General features: G+C 43.5%; 1 protein-coding gene across 7 annotated transcripts in view; it reads left to right on the plus strand.

Annotated features, from left to right (window-relative positions):
* The window catches only part of ZNF621 (zinc finger protein 621), a 50,130-nt gene extending 37,031 nt beyond the window's left edge, over positions 1-13,099 (plus strand). For all 7 annotated transcript variants that reach the window (XM_055558432.1, XM_055558433.1, XM_055558435.1 and 4 more), the window contains 4 exons: positions 164-247; positions 7,500-7,626; positions 8,171-8,275; positions 10,223-13,099. In XM_055558432.1, coding sequence (XP_055414407.1) covers positions 164-247; positions 7,500-7,626; positions 8,171-8,275; positions 10,223-11,274 — 1,368 coding nt within the window. In that variant the 3' untranslated portion in view covers positions 11,275-13,099. The remainder of the gene's footprint in view (positions 1-163; positions 248-7,499; positions 7,627-8,170; positions 8,276-10,222) is intronic.
* The last annotated feature ends 9,425 nt before the right edge of the window (positions 13,100-22,524 follow it).

Consider the following 22,524-nt stretch of genomic DNA (forward strand, 5'->3'; position numbering starts at 1 on the left):
GTCCCGAATACCAGCTAGAGCAATTCATGAGGAGGTGGGGACCATCAGCCAGTGGAGGGCTGGTAGAGACTCCTGCCACTGCTGGAAATGAGACGGAAGACTGTGGGCGGTTGTTGGTGATGTAGAAAAGGGACCATTGCGCTCATGGCTCTTCTTGTCTTAGCTTTTAAGGTTCTTGCTTTTCCAAACCGGGAAGAGTGCACAGAGCCAGGGGACATCAGCCATGCTCCAAACCACTTGGCCTCAGGTGAGCCTACCTTCATTTCAGTCTTAAAGGTCACGTTAGCTATCAGGTCATTAGGAAGGGACTGAAAAGGCCTAAGTTGGCGAGGCTGTGGTTTCCCCCTGAATCCATCCCCAGGGTTAAGGTTGTAAATACGTGGTGGGGGAGGTAAGAGTCTTGTGTGTAGTGTGAAGAGTTTGGACGTATAGGTTTAAGTAGAAAAGGGGGGACTCACGTCAAGAAATTCCCTCAGAATGTGAAAATCCAGATCATGTTGTACAAATAAAAGTTGTGTGAACAGATATAGAAAACAACCTTATCTAGAGGGAAACACGTTGGGGGTGGGGGATAAATTAGGAATATGGGATTAGCAAAAAAAATAAGGTTGCTAGGTGAGAAACCGCTTGAGAAAAATTCTCAATTGAAGAGGTTGCTCCACAGATACTAGATGTATCCCAGAGAGACCTGCATTGTTCTTTCCATATGTGCTTTCAGACTAGGCACATAGTGCTAGTCTGAATAATGCAGACAAGTTCTCCTTTCTCATGGAGAGTACTTTTACCAAAAACAAGTAAGTTGATATCATAAGTACCTGTTGCTCAAGTACCGTGCTTCCTAACAGTGAGGGCCTCAGGTGGGCAGCATCAGGATCACTTGGGTGCTCATTAAAATCACTAGTTGCTAGGTACCACCCTAGATCAATAATCATCCTGGGGAGGAGGGTAGGTCGTGTCAGGAATCTGTTGTAGTAAGTTCTGTGGGTGATTCTTATGCACCCTCTCAAATTTGAGAAGCCTCAAAGAAGCTCCCTGTGAAGGTGGTCGTCAGGGAAGCCCTCATGGAGGTGGTCACATGAGCTTGAGACCTCATGAAAGAAGTAAAAATAGGCTGGAGAACTACTGGAGAGAGAGCCAAAGCTGAGCTTTCCAGGGAGTATAGCAAATGCATCAGCCCTGAGGTAGGGGAGAAAGCTGGGTGTATTCTAGAGACAAGTAAAGGTTAGAGGAACTAGTTCACTGTGAGGTGGGACAACTAGGCACAGCTAGTGTCTCGGAGGTCACTGTGAAGACTCTGGTCTCACTTCTGAGTTCAGTAGGAAGATGCTAAAGGATTGTAAGCAGGGCATGTGAAAGGAATGGATTTACGTATCAAAAAGATTTTTGGCCTATAGTGGTGAGTTGGTTGCAAAAGAATGTGAGTCATTTTGGAGGATATTACAATCCAGGTAAGAGATTAAGTGTTGCTCCCTCCCTTTTCTTTTCTTAGTAGACTTCTTTTTTTTTTTTTTTTTTTTTTTTTTAGAGAACTTTTAGGTTCATAGCATAATTAAACAAATAGCACAGAGTCCCCATATGCTTTTTGGCCCCATACATGCATAGCTCATTATCAGAGTGGTACATTAGTTCAATTGATGAACCTACATTGACACATCATAGTCACCCAGAGTCCATAGCTTGCACTAGGGTTCATTCTTGGTGTTGTACATTCTGTGGATTACATGTGTGTAATGATGTGCATTTACTATTATCATATCATACAGTGTCTTTTCACAGGCTCTAAAAATCCTGTGTCCTGCCCTCCCTTCCTGGCAACTGTCAATCTTTTTGCTTTTTCCACAATACTGTGTAGTTGGTATCATACCTTTTCATGTTGGTTTCATTCACTTAGTAGTATTCATTTCAGGTTCCTGTGTGACTTTTCATGGCTTGATAGCTTTTTAAAGCGCTGTATAATATTCCACCGACTGTACCACAGTTTATTCACCTACTGAAGGCCCATTTGGTTGCTTCCAAGGATTGGCAATTATGAATAAAACTACTGTAAGCATCCTTGTGCTTGTTTTTGTGTGGCCATAAGTTTTTAGCTCATTGGGAAGATACCAAGGAGTCTGATTGCTGGATCGTATGGTTAGAATGTGTTTATTCTGGTTTTGTAAGGAGCTGTTAAACTGTCTTCCAAAGTGACTGCAGCAGTTTGTATTTTCACCAGCAGTGAAGGAGAGCTCGTGTTGCTCCACATCCTCACCAGTGTTTGGTGGTGTCAGTGTTTCGGATTTTGGTCCTTCTACTAGGTGTGTTGTGGTATCTCATTGTTTTAATTTGCATTTCCCTGAACACATATGCTGTAGAGTATCTTTTTGTCTACCTGTTTGCTGTCTGTATAACGTCTTTGGTGAGATTTCTGTTCGGGTCTTTTGCCCATTTTTTAATCAGGTTCTTCATTTTTCTGTTGAGTTTTTAGAGTTCTTTGTGTACTTGGGATAATAGTCCTTTATTATGTATTTCTCTTTATATGTTTTCTCACTATCTATGGCTTATATTCTCATTTCCTCGAAGTATTGTCCTTTTCAGGTAGGGTTCGATTCCCTCCCATCTTTTCTTTCAAAAATGTGTTTCCTTCAAAACCTTCTCAGGTAGTCTCTCACACTTACTTTTCTCAGATGACTTTAAATGAGCCCCAGCGTCTGCATTCATCCCATTGATTTTTTTTGGTGGAGAAGTTGATTTTATTGGAATCATAGGCAAAATTGGGGATAATTGGCTTCTTTACAAGTTTGATTCTTCCCATTTAGAAACACTGCATATTCTAATTTATTCAGTTCCTGTTTTATTTATTTTAATAATCATTTAGTTTTCTTCATCTTAGTTTTGCAGGTTTTTGTTGGGTCTACTCTTAGCATTTTTCATATGAGTGGCACCTTATTTTCTCCCATTTTGTCTTTTAATCATTCATAGTGATATTTCATAAAGCTAATCATTTTGGTTCATGTATCCTACATCTGGCTAACTTAATGAATTATCTTGTCAGTTGTAAATGTTTTTCATTTATTTTCTTGGGTCTTAGATATTTTTTAGGCAAATAGCCATTTCATCTGCAAGCAAAGATATTTATGTTACTTCATTAGCTATATTTATGCTGCTTATCCAGTCTTTTACCAAAAATAGAACCTCAGCGCATGGTAAATTATCAGCCATCAGCTTTAATGGATATGCCCTGGCATTTCACTGTGAAAGTGGTATTTGCTGTTCTTTTCTGACCTTCTTCCTAAGTGTAAAAATTCTATTTGTGATCGAACCATTTTTGAAATTAATTCTTTCCCCAAATTCATATTAATCACCTTGGATCTGCCAGACATTAGGAAAAGCTACTGCTAGCTTTTACCTACTGCCAGGCACTAGGGAAAGCTACTAGGAAAACCTACTGTGCACTAGGAAAGCAATAATGAAGAAAGCAGAATCCTTGCCTCATGGTTTACATTCTGGTGAGAGGGAGATACACGATAAAAGTGTAATTTGTTAGATGATGAAAAAATAAGTGGAGAAAAATAAGGTGCAGGTACACAGGGACCATCCACAGGAGGAAGAAAATTATATCAATAGCCTAACTGTCTTAAAATAGCAAGTTCCCCTTTATTTAAGAAAACGTGTTTCCCTTAATTTGGTCGCACAGGGTCTTTGTTGTCGCCGTGCTTTCTCTAGCTGTGAGTGGGACTACTCTCTAGTTGCGGTTTGAGGGTTTCTGTGTTGCAGCGGCTTCTCTTGTCGTGGAGCACGGTCTCTAGGCACGCAGGCTTCAGTAGCTGCGGCACACGGGCTTAGTTGCTTCACGGCATGTGGAATCTTCCCAGACCAGGGATCGAACCAGTGTCCCCTGTATTGCAAGGCAGATTCTTAAAAACTAGACCACCAGGGAAGCCCAAGTTCCCCTTTAATAATGGGAATTTTTTTGGACTCATGATGCCTGGGAATATTTGAAAGCAGGTGGGAAGAACAGCCTGTCAAGGAAGATGGTACTGGGTGGGGAAGACTGTGAAGCAGCTCTGGAGATGTGAGGGAGTAAGACTTGACTTCCGGGAAGCAGAGTGAACTTCGGTTTTCCTACCAGGCTGTGGCCTCAGAATCCCTTAATGCCTTGTTGCTGAATCCGTGATTACTCACAGGACATCATGGTTCTATCTGATGTTTGGATTTGGGGCTCAAGTATTCCAGGGGCCCTGTGGACTTTGTCAGTGCCCAGTTTAAGGGTCAGCTCTCCTTTGAGAACTTTCTAAATTTGTTCTTTTATGTTCTTTTTCTTTCACTCTCTCCTTTTGAATTCCATAGTTCTGGTTTGGAAAGGACCCCCTCGTAACGGCCTGCGTGTAGAGCGAGGAGAGTAGCTAGGAGCAGTTGCAGCATTTGTCCTGGGGATGTGTTTCTTCCCTGCCTCCTCCAGCCGTTGTGAGAGTGTCCCCTTCTCCCTGTCCCCTGTGCTGTCTCCAGTGCACAGGCTGCTCTGGGGGCTGCCGGGAGAGATTGGTGCACTCAGAGAATTAGGGGCTTAGCTGAGCCCCAGTGGGTAGGTGTTTTCATTTTCATTGGCTGAAAAGAACGCTGACTGCATAGGGTAGTGAGACTCCCAGGAGGTGGAATCATCTGTGGGGTCATCAAGGTGAGAAGGTGCAGAAGTGAGGAAACCCCTTCCGGGTTGGCAGCGCAGCCTCTGTGGTCTGCATCATGCAGTCTGTCCATAGAAGCAAAGAGAGTAGCCAGTGGATGCCATTAGAGACTGTTCTTGTGTCTCAGAAGATGCAGAGGCTCTGGCTTCTAGGGTGATGTGTGCTGTTCTGAAATAGCTGATCCCTCAGTCTAGATTGGGGGAGGGGCCTCGTGTTGCCTGGAGGTAGCCTGATAAAGATGGATTGACTGTTGATTTTGGAAGTTGTGGGTGTGAAAAGATCTTCTCCAGACAGGGGTGACACCAGGTTAGGAGGAGGTTCAGGGGTTGGCTGTGTGTTTGGAGACGTTCATGAAGCCTGTGTTGGAGGCAGCTCGCTATGTGGGAGGAGCCCGGGTTTGCTGTTTGACGAGTTTGGGTTGAAGTCCCAGCTCTGTCACTTCCTGGTTGTGTGATTTTGGGCAAAGTAGTGAATTTTTCTGAACTTTAGTTTCATTCTTTGAAAAAGAGGGGTAAATAACTCTGACTTCACATTGTGTTGTTAAGAGTAAATGACAGACAAGATTTAGAAGTACCCACCCAAGAGCCTGGTGCCTAGGGTCTAGTCTATGAATATGAGTTCATGTCGCTCTTGGGATGATGGCCTGGGGAGACAGAGAGGGGTGAACTTTTGCAAGTGGGATGAAGCTCAAGACGCGGGGCAGGGGGTGTGCTGGTGCTCGGAGACAGCACACAGCCGGTCTTCTTTGAAGATGTGCAGTTCAGAGAAGAGGCCAGAATAGGCAGGCTGCAGGTTTCCTTCAAGAGAGCTGGCCTTCTGATATGGTAAGAAGGAATGAAAAGAAATTTGTGAAATATTGGGAGTGATTTTTAAAAAATTTTTATTTCATGTTGTAGTATAGTTGATTAACAATGTGTTAGTTTCAGGTATACAGCACAGCAATTCAGTTATACATTTTCAAGTATCTATACTTTTTCAAATTCTTTTCTATATCTTTTAAACATAGTAGTGTATACATGTCAGTCCCAAACTCCCAATCTTTCCCTCCCTACTGACCTTCCCCTCTGGTAACCACAAATTCATTCTCTAAGTCTGTGAGTCTGTTTCTGTTTAGTTCTTTTGTATCTTGTTTTTTTTTTTGTTTGTTTGTTTTTTTTAACATTCTACATACAAGCTACATCATATGATTTTCCCTCTCTCCATATGACTTACTTAACTCAATATGACTATCTCTAGGTCCATCCATGTTACTGCAGATGGCATAATCTTATTCTTTTTTTATGGCCAAGTATATTCCATTGTGGGTTTCCCAGGTGGCTCAGTGGTAAAGAATCCGCCTGCCAATGCAGGAGACGCAGGAGAACCCCGTGGAGAAGAAAATGGCGACCACTCCAGTATTCTTGCCTGGTAAATCCCATGGACAGAGGAGCCTGGCGGGCTGTAGCCCTTGGGGTCGCAAGAGAGTCAGGCACAACTGAATTACTAAACATCAGCAACAGCATTCCACTGTATATATGTGCCACATCTTCTTTATCCACTCCTCCATCGATGGGCATTTAGGCTGCTTCCATGTCCTGGCTGTTGTAAACAGTGCTGCACTACCCTGAACATTGGGGTGCATGTATCTGTTTGAATTATGGTTTTCTCTGGATATATGCCCAGCAGTGGGATTGCTAGATCATGTGGTAGCTCTGTTTTTAGTTTTTAAGGAAACCTCTGTACTCTTATTCACAGAGGCCGTGCCAGTGTACATTCCCATCAACGGTGTAGGGAGGTTCACTTTTCTCCACACCCTCTCCAGCATTTATTGTTTGTAGATTTTTAGGTGATGACTGTTCTGAACTGTGTGATACCTCATTGCAGTTTTGACTTGCATTTCTCTAATAGTCTCTCTAAAGATGCTGACATTTTTTTCACATGCCTCTTGGCCATATGTATGTCTTTTTTGGAGAAATGTCTGTTTGGATCTTCTGTCCATTTTTGATTGGATTTTTTTTTCATATTGAATGCATAAGCTGTTTGTAAATTTGGAAGATTAATCCTTTGTCAGTCGTATTTACAGATATTTTCTCTCACTTTGGGTTTTTGCTGTGCAAAGGCTTTTGAGTGTAATTAGGTTCCATTTGTTTACTTTTGTTTTTCTTTTCATTACTCTGGGAGACAAACTGAAAAAGATATTACTGTGATTTATGTCAAAAAGTGTTCTGCCTATGTTTTCCTCTACGAGTTTTATAGTATCCTGTCTTACATTTAGATCTTTAATCTATTTTGATTTTGTTGTTATATATTGTGTTAAAGAATGTTCTGATTTCTTTTTTTTTTTTTAACGTATAGCTGTACTGGGGCTATTTCTAAGGAGTGGCTTCTCTGTGTGTAGTGGAAGCTGGTGGGGAAGGCCGAGGAGAAACTGAGCAGGGAATATGTCCGGTGGTGTACGTGTACTTTGGCTGAGAGGAGACGGGGAGAGTAGTTGGTGTACAGAGATAAGGTGACAGGTTATGGGTACCTCAGGTCTGTGGGTCCTAGAGAGACAGCTCCATGGAGACAGGAACATAAGAGGTTAACACAGTTACAGCCTGGAGAGCCCCAGATGCCAGGCTGTGAGGTTGGGATGACAGTTTGGAGCTGCAGAGCTGAGCAAGTGGGATAGCCTTGGTGTTCCACATTTGAAGGTGGGAGCCCTGACTGAGGGCTGGGGTACTGAGTGCTTTTGTCCATAGAACAGACCTTCCACGGGGCTCAGAGTCACAGACCTTGGCAGGTCCATTTCTTCCCTGAAGCTCACACTGGCCCCCTCTGGCCCTCACTCAGAGCCTGAGCAGGAACCTGTTGTTTCAGGAGCCAGTGACCTTTGAGGACGTGGCCGTGTACTTCACCCAGAACCAATGGGCCAGCCTGGACTCTGCGCAGAGGGCCCTGTACAGGGAGGTGATGCTGGAGAATTATGCAAATGTGGTTTCCCTTGGTAAGGTCTCTCAGTGGCCCTCTGATAGTTGATGTCCTCTTCAGATGTCTTGGGAGTTCTAGTAGTCCTCAGGGTTCTGTGGAGATGCTGGGTGGGGAAATCCCAGGTTCCCTTTGCTTTGAAGTTGCACTTTATTCCTTCCCAGGGAAGAGCGTGGTTTTGGACCCTGAGGGAAAGGACTCTTGGGGTGCCCCCGGGAGACCTCAGTTCCTCCGTCCTTGCAGTGTGGTGGATGTGGGCCCTCTCCGGTGTGCAGGAGCCTCCCAGGATATCGGTACATTCATCCTTCCTGAGGGGATGTCCTTTCTTCTGAGTCAGGGCGAGCTTGCACTTCTTCCCTGGGAAGAATCACTGTCTCCCTGATCTTTGCATGGAGTGCAGTTTGGACCCCTTCCTCAGAACCCCTGTGTGGATCATTGGTCCCCCAGGCAGTCCCCTTCTCCCCTCAACTCAACTCGCCTGCCTTGGGGTGGGCAGAGGGATCTCAGTAACAGCTCTGGACGTCTCCCCTCAACTTGTCTGTCTCTCTTTCTTGTTGGAGTAGTGTCTCCATTCCCCAGACCTGATCTGATCTCCCAGCTGGAGAGAGGGGAAGCTCCATGGGACCCCGATCCCTGGGAAGCAGAGGATTTGAGAGACATCTGTCCAGGTGAGTAAGGGGACTTAGCACCTTCTGGTTTCGCCTTCCTGGTTTACTGGAAATGTTTCTTCTGCAGTGGAGAGCAAAGCTCCCTGTAGCTGACCCTCTGACCTGTATTGAGTTCCCATCCCAAACCTGTAAGGACAGTTTTCATGGCAGGGTGGTAGGGTTTCAGCCATACTTTAAGGAAAGTGTGATTCTGTGCATCAAACTGATTGATTTGTACCATAGCTGTGATTTTATTTGGCTTTTTAATATTGATACAATTTTTAGTATTTTAAAGTTCCATAATGTTGTGGTTTACAATGAATTTGTTTTAAATGGGGCCATAGAGCAAAGGGCAAGAATATTCCTCCAATACCACACTCTCAAGACACACCCACCATCCTAAAATTTCCAGTCTGCTTACCAGTCAGTCCTGGAAGGTTTTAATTACTTGGATTTTCTTTACTTTAGGAAGAAGCTTTTCAGGCCTCACTTCTCACACATTCTGTAATGTTGTGAAAAGTGATTCCTTTAGTGGTAACAGCACAGTGGCCTACAGTTCTCCAGTCACCTTATGTTCCCTCTGACTTCCTAAAAGAATCTTTTATCCCAGAATATTATGTGAAATATTTAAAGTAGAATTATCTGGCTGTTACGTAAAATTCAGAGTTGGGGGTGGTTTCCTGGCTTCCAGGTGGGGCATTGGGGTCCATCATTTCACTGTGTGTTTCCGGGCTGCTAGCTGGTCCCCTTCGTCTCACCAATGTCTTTTCCCTCCCTGAGAGTCTCCCTCTCTCTCTCTTTTGAAGCCTGTTTGCATTTCTCTCTGTTCCCTCTTACCTCTGCCATTCTTTTTCCCCTCCTGCTTCCTTTCCTTCCCACCCTTGAAGTTCCCATTTGCCCGCCTCACCTGCCCTGGCTCATTGCCCAGCCCGTCCTTGTAAGAGGCACTCCTGGACTGCAGTGTCATCACTTGTCCAGCTTATGCTGTTGTTTTTTCTTATCTCTCATCCTCCTTTATGGAAGCTCATAACCATCTCATGGGTGTATTTTAAAAACTCGCATCCTAATCCAAAAGTCTACAAGCAATAAATGCTGGAGAGGGTGTGGAGAAAAGGGAACCCTCTTACACTGTTGGTGGGAATGCAAACTAGTACAGCCACTATGGAGAACAGTGTGGAGATTCCTTAAAAAACTGGAAATAGAACTGCCTTATGATCCAGCAATCCCACTGCTGGGCATACACACTGAGGAAACCAGAAGGGAAAGAGACACGTGTATCCCAGTGTTCATCACAGCACTGTTTATAATAGCCAGGACAGGGAAGCAACCTAGATGTCCATCAGCAGATGAATGGATAAGAAAGCTGTGGTACATATACACAATGGAGTACTACTCAGCCATTAAAAAGAATACATTTGAATCAGTTCTAATGAGGTGGATGAAACTGGAGCCTATTATACAGAGTGAAGTAAGCCAGAAAGAAAAACACCAATACAGTATACTAACGCATATATATGGAATTTAGAAAGATGGTAACAATAACCCTGTGTACGAGACAGCAGAAGAGACACTGATGTATAGATCAGTCTTATGGACTCTGTGGGAGAGGCAGAGGGTGGGGAGATTTGGGAGAATGGCATTGAAACATGTATAATATGTATGAAACGAGTCGCCAGTCCAGGTTCGATGCACGATATTGGATGCTTGGGGCTGGTGCACTGGGACGACCCAGAGGGAGGGTATGGGGAGGGAGGAGGAAGGGGGGTTCAGGATGGGGAGCACGGGTATACCTGTGGTGGATTCATTTCGATGTTTGGCAAAACTAATACAATATTGTAAAGTTTAAAAATAAAATAAAATTAAAAAAAAAAAATTAAAAAATCGCATCCTATAAAAGAAAACCAGGACCACTGGATCCCGTTTCCCTTCCAGTTCAGTAACGAGGAAACTTGTGGTTTCTTTGGTCAGGTGGTGAGAGGGGCATCAAGACAGAAGAGCCAGCGGTAGAGCAGCAAGCCTCCGAGGGCACAGAGGCCCACGGCAGGCCCGTGGGAGGGCTCCTCACGAACGTGTCTCAGCACTTGGATTTTGAAAGCAAGGCAGTGTGGCAGACTTTCAGTCTGAATCCCAATCTGATACTTCGAGGCGGCATGAAGTTCTACAAATGTAAAGAATGTGGGAAGATCTTCCGATATAACTCAAAGCTCCTTCGGCATCAGAGGAGCCACACTGGGGAAAAGCCCTTCAAGTGCAAGGAGTGTGGCAAAGCTTTCAAGTCCAGCTATGACTGTATCGTACATGAGAAAAATCACGTTGGCAAAGGACCCTATGAATGTAAGGAGTGTGGCAAAGGTCTGAGTTCCAACACCGCCTTGACCCAGCATCAGAGGATCCACACGGGGGAGAAGCCCTATGCGTGTAAGGAGTGTGGCAAGGCTTTCCGCCGGAGCGCCGCCTACCTGCAGCACCAGAGGCTGCACACTGGGGAGAAGCTCTATAAATGTAAGGAGTGTTGGAAAGGTTTTGGGTGTAGGTCACTTTTTATTGTCCACCAGCGCATCCACACTGGGGAGAAACCCTACCAATGTAAGGAGTGTGGGAAGGCATTCAGCCAGAAGATCGCCTCCATCCAGCATCAGAGAGTTCACACCGGAGAGAAGCCCTATGAGTGTAAGGTGTGTGGGAAAGCCTTCAAGTGGTACGGCAGCTTTGTTCAGCATCAGAAAGTGCACCCCGTGGAGAAGAAGCCCAGCAAGGCTCTCGGGCCACCCCTGCTGCGTCCCCAGGGCCCCTCTGCATCCTTAGCTCCCGGGTGTCTCCCGGGCCCAGGCTCTGCTCCTGCTGTGGCCGTGGCCTTGTCACACGCTGTCCTCATTCCTGTCTCTGGGCCCGTGTTCATGCTGCTTCCCGCCTCTGGGGTTCTTTCTTCCCCTGTCCAAGTAGTTCGTGTCTTCCAGGGTCTTCCTCCGGCTGTGAAGCCTTCCCCAGTTATTCTGACCCCTTCTCCTCACCCCCCGTGACCTCTCTCTTGGCACTTCTCTGGCTGTTACAGCAGATCTCTAACCTACCTTCAGGTTGATCCGTAGCTTTTACACTGTACCTGTGTTCCTATTATTTCAGCATAAACTCCATTGTAATTGAGATATATTTAAAGATATATTTACCTGTGTTTATATAATATATTCTGTTTTCTTTTGGGTAGATAATGGAAACACTTGACTTCTGTATTGGTTCCTTTCAGACTTGAACAGTAATGACTGTATCTGCATCATGGGGCTGCTGTTTGGGAAGTGCTGGTAGGATGCTATGGTGAATTAGGCACCTTTGAGATAGGACTTCCCCATATAAGGCCCCTGTGATGTGACAGAAGCTGCCTGGGAGAAACAGGCATGTAAGATCTGTCAGAGTTTAGAAGTGGCATAAGCTTACAACCAGGGCCTTTAAAAATAAATGCAGGTGGTTCAGTGGCTGAAGGTGTGTATTCATGCAGGTGAAGTTGGGTTATCCTTGACATAGATTGTTGAGGATCTTGTACGTCTCTGCTAAAAATCATATGAAATAACCAGTTAGAAAACATATATGTGGCTTCCCTGGTGGCTCAGTGGTAAGGAATCCCCCTGCCAACGCAGGAGACATGGGTTTGATCCCTGGTCTGGGAAGATCCCATATGTCGTGGGGCAACTAAGCCTGTGTGTGACAACTGCTGAGCCTGCGCTCTAGAGCCTGGGAGCCAGAACTCCTGAGCCTACATGCCCCAACTCCTGAGGCCTGCGAGCCCTAGAGCATGTGCTCTGCAGCTAGAGAAGCCCGCTTCTCACTGCAGTGAGAAGCCCATGTACTGCAGCTAGAGTAGCCCCCGCTTCCTGCAACTAGAGAAGAGCCCGTGCAGGAATGAAGACCCAGCACAGTAAAAAATAAGTAAATAACAACTAAAAAAAAGTTAAAATAATTAAAAAACTGATAACAATCATTTACATGATCGAGAGCAATCAGGTCTTGAAACATGAAATTGTTTTTTATCTTTAGTTTTGCTCTTGATACCTGGCTGTTTCTTTCTTTCTTTTTTTTTTTTTAAAGCAAATGAACTTTTAAAAAATTTATTTGGCCATTCCAGGTCTTCAGTGTGGCACAGGCGCTTCTCTAGTTGTGACACACGGGCTTAGTTGCCCTGCAGTATGTGGGATCTTAGTTCCATGACCAGAGATCAAACCCAGGCCCCCTTGCTTTGGAGCTCGGAGTCTTAGCCACTCGATCACTTTGGAAAGTCCCTGGTTGTTTCCTTTTAAGTTTGATTTGTTTAGTACATGTACACCAAGACATTCATCTTTGCTCCATCCGTTATGTAAATTTTTCTTAGTGGGTATTTTGGCTTCCTATTTGCAAGTGGTGTTGGTTTCTGCACTTTTCTCCAGATAGCATAAATTATAAATATGAGTTTGGCAAATTACTAAAGAAATAGGAGCAGGCGATCTGGGGAAAATCTGAATATGCCTGTGGAATTTTTTTTTTTTTAATTTTTGTTTGCATTGGGTCTTTGTTGCTGCACATGGGCTTTCTCTAGTTGTGTATGGACTTCTCACTGCAGTGGTTTTTCTTGTTGCAGAACATGGGCTCTAGGGTGCTTTGACTCAGCACATGTGGCACATGGCCTTAGTTGCCCCACGGTATATAGAATCCTCCCAGATCAGGCATCAAACTTGTAACCCACCAGGCTCCTCTATCCCCCACTGTCACAATACATGTTAGCTCAATGCATGTTGATTGATCAGTGATCCTATCTAAACATTTCATCGTCTGCTGTCCCCTTTTCATTTTGCCTTCAGTCTTTTCCAGCATCAGGGTCTTTTCCAGTGAGTCAGCTATTCGCATCAGGTGGCCAAAATATTGGAGTTTCAGCTTCAACATTAGTCCTTCCAATTAATAGTCAGGGCTGATTTGATCATGTTGCAGTCCAAGGGACTCTCAAGAGGTTGTGACAGGTTAGTGAAGTATAATTTTGGATTGGTTGTGCTTTTGACCTTAAATGAGGTCTTTTATAACTATGCAAAGAACTATGTGAAGTAATTTCTGGGAAAAGAACTTGAGTTATGCATTATAGACACAGCTTATTTTATTGTGCTTCATTGTATCTGTTTTGCAGATACTGTGTTTTTTACAAATTGAAAGTTTGTGGCAGCACTGCATTATCATATTATAGCTAAGATATTTTACAATAAAGTATTTTTTAATTAAGGTTTTTCCTTTTTTTTTTCCTGACATGATACTGTTAGACACTTCATACACTATAGTGTAAACAACTTTTATATGCATTGGGAAACCAGAAAATTCATGTGACTTGCTTTCTTGCTGAATTTGCATTATCATGGTGGTCTGGAACCCAGCCCACAGTATCTCCAAGGTTTGCCTTTATTAACACAAATTTAAAGTAAATCCTTATTGCCAAATTCAGACTTAAATTGAAGAAAGTAGGGAAAACCACTAGACCATTCAGGTATGACCTAAATCAAATCCCGTATGATTACACAGTGGAAGTGAGAAATAGATTTAAGGGACTAGATCTGATAGATAGAATGCCTGATGAACTATGGACTGAGGTTCATGACATTGTACAGGAGACAGGGATCAAGACCATCCCCATGGAAAAGAAATGCAAAAAAGCAAAATGGCTGTCTGGGGAGGCCTTACAAACAGCTGTGAAAAGAAGAGAAGCGAAAAGGAAAGATATAAGCATCTGAATGCAGAGTTCCAAAGAATAGCAAGGAGAGATAAGAAAGCCTTCCTCAGCGATCAATGCAAAGAAATAGAGGAAAACAACAGAATGGGAAAGACTAGAGATCTCTTCAAGAAAATCAGAGATACCAAGGGAACATTTCATGCAAAGATGGGCTCAATAAAGGACAGAAATGGTATGGACCTAACAGAAGCAGAAGATATTAAGAAGAGATGGCAAGAATACACAGAAGAACTGTACAAAAAAGAGCCTCACGACCCAGATAATCATGATGGTGTGATCACTCACCTAGAGCCAGACATCCTGGAATGTGAAGTCCAGTGGGCCTTAGAAAGCATCACTATGAACAAAGCTATGGAGGTGATGGAATTCCAATTGAACTATTTCAAATCCTGAAAGTTGATGCTGTGAAAGTGCTACACTCAATATGCCAGCAAATTTGGAAAACTCAGCAGTGGCCACAGGACTGGAAAAGGTCAGTTTTCATTCCAATCCCAAAGAAAGGCAATGCCAAAGAATGCTCAAACTACTGCACAATTGCACTCATCTCACACGCTAGTAAAGTCATGCTCAAAATTCTCCAAGCCAGGCTTTAGCAGTACGTGAACCGTGAACTTCCAGATGTCAAGCTGGTGTTAGAAAAGGCAGAGGAACCAGAGATCAAATTGCCAACATCTGCTGGATCATCGAAAAAGCAAAAGAGTTCCAGAAAAACATCTATTTCTGCTTTATTGACTATGCCAAAGCCTTTGACTGTGTGGATCACAATAAACTGTGGACAATTCTGAAAGAGATGGGAATACCAGACCACCTGACCTGCCTCTTGAGAAACCTATATGCAGGTCAGGAAGCAACAGTTAGATCTGGACATGGAACAACAGACTGGTTCCAAATAGGAAAAGGAGTACGTCAAGGCTGTATATTGTCACCCTGCTTATTTAACTTATATGCAGAGTACCTCATGAGAAACGCTGGACTGGAAGAAGCACAAGCTGGACTCAAGATTGCTGGGAGAAATATCAATAACCTCAGATATGCAGATGGCACCACCCTTATGGCAGAAAGTGAAGAGGAACTAAAAAGCCTCTTGATGAAAGTGCAAGTGGAGAGTGAAAAAGTTGGCTTAAAGCTCAACATTCAGAAAACGAAGATCATGGCATCTGGTCCCATCACTTCATGGGAAATAGATGGGTAAACAGTGTCAAACTTTATTTTTGGGGGCTCCAAAATCACTGCAGATGGTGATTGCAGCCATGAAATTAAAAGACGCTTACTCCTTGGAAGGAAAATTATGACCAACCTAGATAGCATGTTCGAAAGCAGAGACATTACTTTGCCAACAAAGGTCTGTCTAGTCAAGGTTATGGTTTTTCCAGTGGTCATGTATGGATCTGAGAGTTGGACTGTGAAGAAAGCTGAGCGCCAAAGAATTGATGCTTTTGAACTGTGGTGTTGGAGAAGACTCTTGAGAGTCCCTTGGACTGCAAGGAGATCCAACCAGTCCATTCTAAAGGAGATCTGTCCTGGGTGTTCTTTGGAAGGAATGATGCTAAAGTTGAAACTCCAGTACTTTGGCCACCTCATGGGAAATGTTGACTCATTGGAAAAGACTCTGATGCTGGGAGGGATTGGGGACAGGAGGAGAAGGGGACAACAGAGGATGAGATGGCTGGATAGCATCACCGACTCGATGGACGTGAGTTTCAGTGAACTCCGGGAGTTGATGATGGACAGAGAGGCCTGGCGTGCTGCAATTCATGGGGTTGCAAAGAGTTGGACATGACTGAGCAACTGAATTGAACTGAACTCAAAGTAAATCCTTAAATGTTCATGGAAGGGGCCATACATTTTTTAAAAGTTGTTTTTCTATCTACATGTTTCTACCTTGATTAGTGCTTCTTAAATTTTGCCATGTGTCTGAAGAACCTGGTGTAAAATGAGTAATTTTCTGGCCTAACTCTCAGAGAATCTGATTTTTAAAACAATGTTTTATGAGAGTATAGTTGATTTACAATGTTGTGTTGGTTTATGCTCTACAGCAAAGTCTGATTGTGGATATCCATGGTGATGCCCAGACCTTTAGTGTGGACCACGCTTTGAGAGAGCTGCCTTGAGCAGATGTTTGGCGGTGTACACTGATAAAGGGCTGGCCCTATTTCTCAGTGGTCTTCAGGAAAGAGACCTCTACAAGTAGTTTGGGTGGTGTCAGTTTAGAAGGAGAGAGAAAAGCAAGTAGAATTGGTCCAAAGGGAAGATAAGGGAAGGGGAAAGAGATCTGATGTGGCCTGTGGAGTCCTTGAGTTCTCCACCACCAGGAAGTTCCTGAAGTGGACAGTGGCTGTTTTTTGCTGTTTTTGTTGTTTACTTGCATGTTGGCTCACAGAACATTTTTTTCTTACATAAATTAATACAGTTTAAAATAGCTCCTTGGTTAAAGAGAGCACAAAGTGGATGCTGCAGATGGTTTAGAAATGAACAACAGTAGTCAGGAGACAGCGGGGGTCTATGCGATGTGGCAGAAGGTGGAACAAAGAGCAAGGTTTACAGTCTTGGATGCATTCTTTAGAAAACTAGTTTGAAGGCTTGCAGTTCAGAAAATTTGGGCTGGTGGTAGTGGTGGGAGCCAAAAAAATTAACCAGAAACTAAAACCAAACAAATAGACCCCTCCTCCTCCAGTAAACTTTGTGGAAATAGGATTCACAATGTAGTTTTGTAAAGATGGTGGTTGAACATGTTGACATCCACACCCTTCTGAAACCCCATTAAGAAAACTAAATGAAAAATTAAAAGACATAAACTCAGGACAGTGAAAATAAGCTAATGATAACACTTTGGAAGCTTGAAATCAGATGAAAGAGTTGTGACTTGGAGCAGAGCTGAGGAAAGTAAATCCTAAGCCACGTTGCAGGGAGCTGAGCAGCGCCCTCATGTGGCAGAAAAGCTTAGGAAAGATTCAGATAACTTCTGAAAGTGTATGGGGATGCGAATGGGGCAAAGAACGGGAAAACTGGCGTAAGTCTTTAAAAAAGACTTAGATTCTGGGTCACTTCACCACCTTTCTCTCCTCGGTAGCAGTGTAGCAGGAATTTTGGGTGTCAGGGAACCACACTGAATGTTTAGTCCTTCCTGCTCTGATCAAAACCTACTCATCTCTTAAGGATGCTGCTTCCCCAGCACCATCCCTCACATCACATATTCTGGGTCCTCTTTCTCTGTGAAAGTTTCAGGCCATTCTTCACCTCTCACTTTGCCCCAAAACCTCCACCTTTGAATCCTGTCATCAGGCTGGAACCTCTGGGTCACATGCCCTTTGTTCCTTGAAGATGTTAGCTCATCACTTGCTGTCACTCTGCTCAACATTAATCTTGTCTTAATTCTTGGTGTTTTCAGTGGATGAGCCTTCCAACAGTTCACCTCTCATTTTCTTTCTTACCCTTTCATTTTACCTGAACCACTCCTTGATCATATCCTAGACCTCATGATACAAAACTTCACCCCTCTGTAACCTCAGCACTTTAAATATCTTGCTCTATGACCTGTCTTTCTAATTTCTTCCTTTTAGAATCCTGATGCTAACAGTCCTTCAGCTCCCACTGTTCCCCCCTTTCACTGCTCTTCACTTCCTTCATGCCTGTTTGTTCTTTATCCTGCTTAAAGTCCATGGTCAGTTATTAGAACAGTTCCTCTACATTCTCCTTTAATGGCCTTGCCCTTTTCTGGCTTTGGTATATACTCAGTTGGCACGACCCCGTCTCTGACTAAATGCAGTTCTTTGCCTTCTTTGTGCCTGCATCCATGCTACCAAAAGTGGTCAGGGAAAAGCACATTGTCATGTGGAATTATCCTGCTTGAGGTTCATGATAAGTAACTTCAAGTAGGCCCTTAACGCCTCCTACATCATACTGTATCACCAGGGCTCCCTTCATTTTCCTGGTCTGCTGCTCTGTACCTCCTCTCACAAGCCTCCCAGTCCCTCCTGCCCGGTCGTCACCAGCCTCAGCTGATAGATTCTGCTTTCTGCTGGGATAACTGAGCTCCAGGGAGTGGCTGTGCCTTCAGCCCTGGTGCCAGAGTGAGGAGACACAGGTGGGGCCCTCCCTTATCTCTTCCCCTTTTCAACTTGCAACATCTGACCTTCTCCAACCCATTTCTCATCTCATGTCCTAAGGCAGCTCTGTCACATTCAGCAACCCGCTTCTACTTCCTAATTCCCGGTCAGTGTACAGTTGCAGACAACAGAATCTTGTTTGGTTTTTTTTTTTTTTTGGCCACACCATGTGGCTTATAGGATCTTACTTCCCCAACCAGGAATTGAACCTGGACCCACAGTAGTGAAAGTGCAAAGTCCTGTTCACTGGACCATCACCGAATTCCCCAGAATCTATTTTAACGTGTTTAAGCAGAAAGGTATTTGCTACAAACTACTAGGTAGCTTACAGAATTCCCAAAAAGGAACCAAGCTGGGCTCTCACATATGCAGATGCCCAGAAGAGGGACCAAGGACAGTACCAAGAGGCTCCAGTGGAAACCCAGCAGCTGCTGGTGCCTGCTGCTAGACTGGCACCCTCACCGCACCAAAGAGAGGGGCTAGACCTCCAGGAGGCTTGCTACATGTGCTGAGAAAAACCAGGTGCATCCACATCCATTTGAGAAGGATCCTGACTATAGGGTCTCATGACCTTTATTTCCATCTTCCAAGAAGTTGTAGCCACTCAGTGGGAATTGGCTGTATGTGTACATGTAAGGAGCAAGGACTCCAGGGAAATAATTTTTGGATTTATTCTCAGAAAGTGAGATTTATAATGTGGAGGAGTCCTGAAAAGGAGAAAGGATTTTCAAAATATTTTGGGCAGCTATAAAATATCAAATACTCTTTACAGGCATAGAAAATGACCGAAATCTCTGATGAATGTGCTATATTCATAGATAGGGAAGGTGAATATCCAGATTTTAATTTTTACCAAATGAATTTATATGTTAAAAGCAATTTCAATCAAAGTTACTAGAGGAGGGGGTTGTTGTGTGTGTTGTGCATGTGCACACATCTGCAGCCTTACAGATTAATTCTAGAATTTATACAGAAGAGCAAAGGACAAAGAATAGCCAAGCAATTTTTGAAGATGGGAGATTTTGTGATACAAGATAGATATAAAATATATTGATAATCAAAAACACGAAAGCAAAAACAAAACCGCACCCCACAACCTAAGATACACTGTAGTATGGTTTATATGAGTTAAAACAACAATAAAGTGTTTAGAAATAGATACATTTTATATAAGTAATGAAGTAGTGAATGTCGCTCAGTTGTGTCTGACTCTTTGTGACTCCATGGACTCTACAGTCCATGGAATTCTCCAGGCCAGAATACTGGAGTGCGTAGCCTTTCCCTTCTCCAGTGGATCTTCCTGACCAAGGAATCGAACCGGGATCTCCTGCATTGCAGGTGGATTCTTTACCAACTGAGCCATGAGGGAAGCCCTAGTTATACACATTTATACAAAGTGCAGAATTATAGAGAAATTACTTTTAGAGCAATCAGCATCAGTGGTGCAGCCTGAGAAAATATACTGTTCCTCTCTCCTTCCTCTATTCTCCTCTTACTAATCCTACTTCTCTTATTCTGTCCTATATTCCAGGAACCCAGTCCCAAATGTTGACCTCTCATGGTCCAGCACTCCCAACCAGTGCTCTACTTGTTTTCTGAAAACAATAGTGGGCTTTGTTTCCAAAAATACCTTGAATTAATGATTCTCAAAGTACTTTATGAAATGTGGTCTTTTAAAACCCCTGGATCAGTACAAATAGCTATTTCATGGCTGTCCAGAAAGAAGTCATATGATTTGCTTTAATCTAAGAATCATATTGTTTTATTTTAAGATGTGCTTATTTATTCTTAGCTGTGCTGGGTCTTTGTTGCTCTGTTCAGACTTTTGTCTCGTTACAGCAAGCTGGGGTTACTCTTCGTTGCAGTGCCTGGGTTCATTGCATTGCAGCAACCTCACTGGGGTGGAGCAGGGGCTATAGGCTCTCAGACTTGAGTAGCTGCAGCTCGCAGGCTCTAGAGCACTGGCTCTGTAACTGACGTGTGGGCTTGGTTGCCATGCGGCATGTGGGATCTTCCCAGAGCAGGGATCAAACCTGTGTCTTCTTCATTAGCAGGTGGATTTTTAACCACTGCGCCATCAGGGAAGCCCCCAAGTCATATTGTATTAAAAGCTAAATAATATATAAAAAAATGTATCACTTAAAGAAAACATTTTGATACTTTTATTATATGAAGCCCAATTATAAGATGGGCTCTTGTATTTCTCATAAATAATTCAGTAATGATTGTTATTTCTACCAGTCTCCTCACTAGTTACAATAGATTTGTGCTGTTAAAGGAGATTTCAGTTGGTCACAATTGTCATCTTACACCTTTGCCACCTTCTCAGTTCAGTTCAGTCACTCAGTCATGTCCAATTCTGCAACCCTGTGGACTGCCAGGCTTCCCTGTCCATCACCAGCTCCCAGAGATTGCTCAAATTCATGTCTGTCAAGTTGGTGATACCATCCAACCATCTCATCTTCTGTTGTCACCTTCTCCTCCTGCCTTCAATCTTTCCCAGCATCAGGGTCTTTTCCAGTGAGTCAGTTCTTCCCATCAGGTGGCCAAAGTATTGGAGTTTCAGCTTCAGCATCAGTCCTTCCAATGAATATTCAGGACTGATGTCCCTTAGGATTGACTGGTTTGATCTCCTTGCAGTCCAGGGGACTCTCAAAAGTCTTCTCCAACACCACAGTTCAAAAGCATCAATTCATTGATGCTCAACTTTCTTTATAGTCCAACTCTCATATCCATACATGACTACTGGAAAAATCATAGCTCTGACTAGATGGACCTTTGATGACAAAATAATGTCGCTGGTGTTTAATGTGCTGTCTAGGTTAGTCATAGCTTTACTTCCAAGGAGCAAGTGTCTTTTGATTTCATGGCTGCAGTCACCTTCTGCAGTGATTTTGGAGCCCCCAAAATAAAGTCTGTCACTGTTTCCACTGTTTCCACATCTATTTGCCATGAAGTGATGGGACTGTATGCCATGATCTTAGTTTTTTGAGTGTTGAGTTTTAAGTCAGCTTTTTCGCTCTCCTCTTTCACTTACATCAAGAGGCTCTTCAGTTCTTAGCTTTCTGCCATAAGGGTAGTGTCATCTGCATATCTGAGGCTCCTGATATTTCTCCTGGCAATCTTGATTCCTTTCCCAGTTTTGAACTAGTCCATGGCCACCTCATGTGAAGAGTTGACTCATTGGAAAAGACTCTGATGCTGGGAGGGATTGGGGGCTGGAGGAGGGGACGACAGAGGATAAGATGGCTGGATGGCATCACCAACTCGATGGACGTGAGTTTGAGTGAACTCCGGGAGTTGGTGATGGACAGGGAGGCCTGGTGTGCTGTGATTCATGGGTTCGCAAAGAGTTGGACACGACTGAGCAACTGAACTGAACTGATTCTTCCGTGTCTGGTTCTAACTGTTGCTTCTTGACCTGCATACAGATTTCTCATGAGGCAGGTCAGATGGTCTGGTATTCCTATCTCTATAAAAATTTTCCAAAGTTTGTTGTGATCCACACAGTCAAAGGCTTTGGCATAGTCAGTAAAGTAGAAGTAGATGTTTTTCTGGAATTATCTTGTTTTTTCTGTCATCCATGGGATATTGACAATTTGATCTCTGGTTCCTATGCCTTTTCTAAATCCAGCTTGAACATCTGGAAGTTCTTGGTTCACGTGCAGTTGAAGCCTAGCTTGGAGAATTTTGAGCATTACTTTGTTAGCGTGTGAAATGAGTGTAATTGTGTGGTAGTTTGCACATTCTTTGCATTGCCTTTCTTTGGGGTTGGAATGAAAACTGACCTTTTCCAGTCCTGTGGCCACTGCTGAGTTTTCCAAAATTGCTGGCATATTGAGTGCAGCACTTTCACAGCATCATCTTTTAGGATTTGAAATAGCTCAGCTGGAATTCCATCGCCTCCACTAGCTTTGTTCATGATGATGCTTCTTAAGGCCCACTTGACTTCACATTTCAGGAGGTCTGGCTCTAGGTGAGTAATCACACCATTGTGGTTATTTAGGTCATAAAGATCTTTTTTGTATAGTTCTTCTGTGTATTCTTGCCACCTCTTCTTAATATCTTCTGTTAGGACCATTTCTGTCCTTTATTGTGCCCATCTTTGCATGAAATGTTCCCTTGGTATCTCTGCTTTTCTTGAAGAGATCTCTAGTCTTTCCCATTCTGTTGTTTTCCTCTATTTCTTTGCATTGATCACTCAGGAAGGCTTTCTTATCTCTTCTGCTATTTTTTGGAACTCTGCATTCAGATGGGTATATCTTTCCTTTTCTACTTTGCCTTTAGCTCTGTTCTGTTCTTTGCTATTTGTAAGGCCTCCTCAGACAACCATTTTGCCTTTTTGCATTTCTTTTTCTTGGGGATGGTCTTGATCACTGCCTCCTATACAATGTCACGAACCTCCTTCCATAGTTCTTCAGGCACTCTAT

The sequence above is a fragment of the Bubalus kerabau genome, chromosome 20 (assembly GCF_029407905.1).
Source record: "Bubalus kerabau isolate K-KA32 ecotype Philippines breed swamp buffalo chromosome 20, PCC_UOA_SB_1v2, whole genome shotgun sequence".
Lineage (NCBI taxonomy): Eukaryota > Metazoa > Chordata > Mammalia > Artiodactyla > Bovidae > Bubalus > Bubalus kerabau.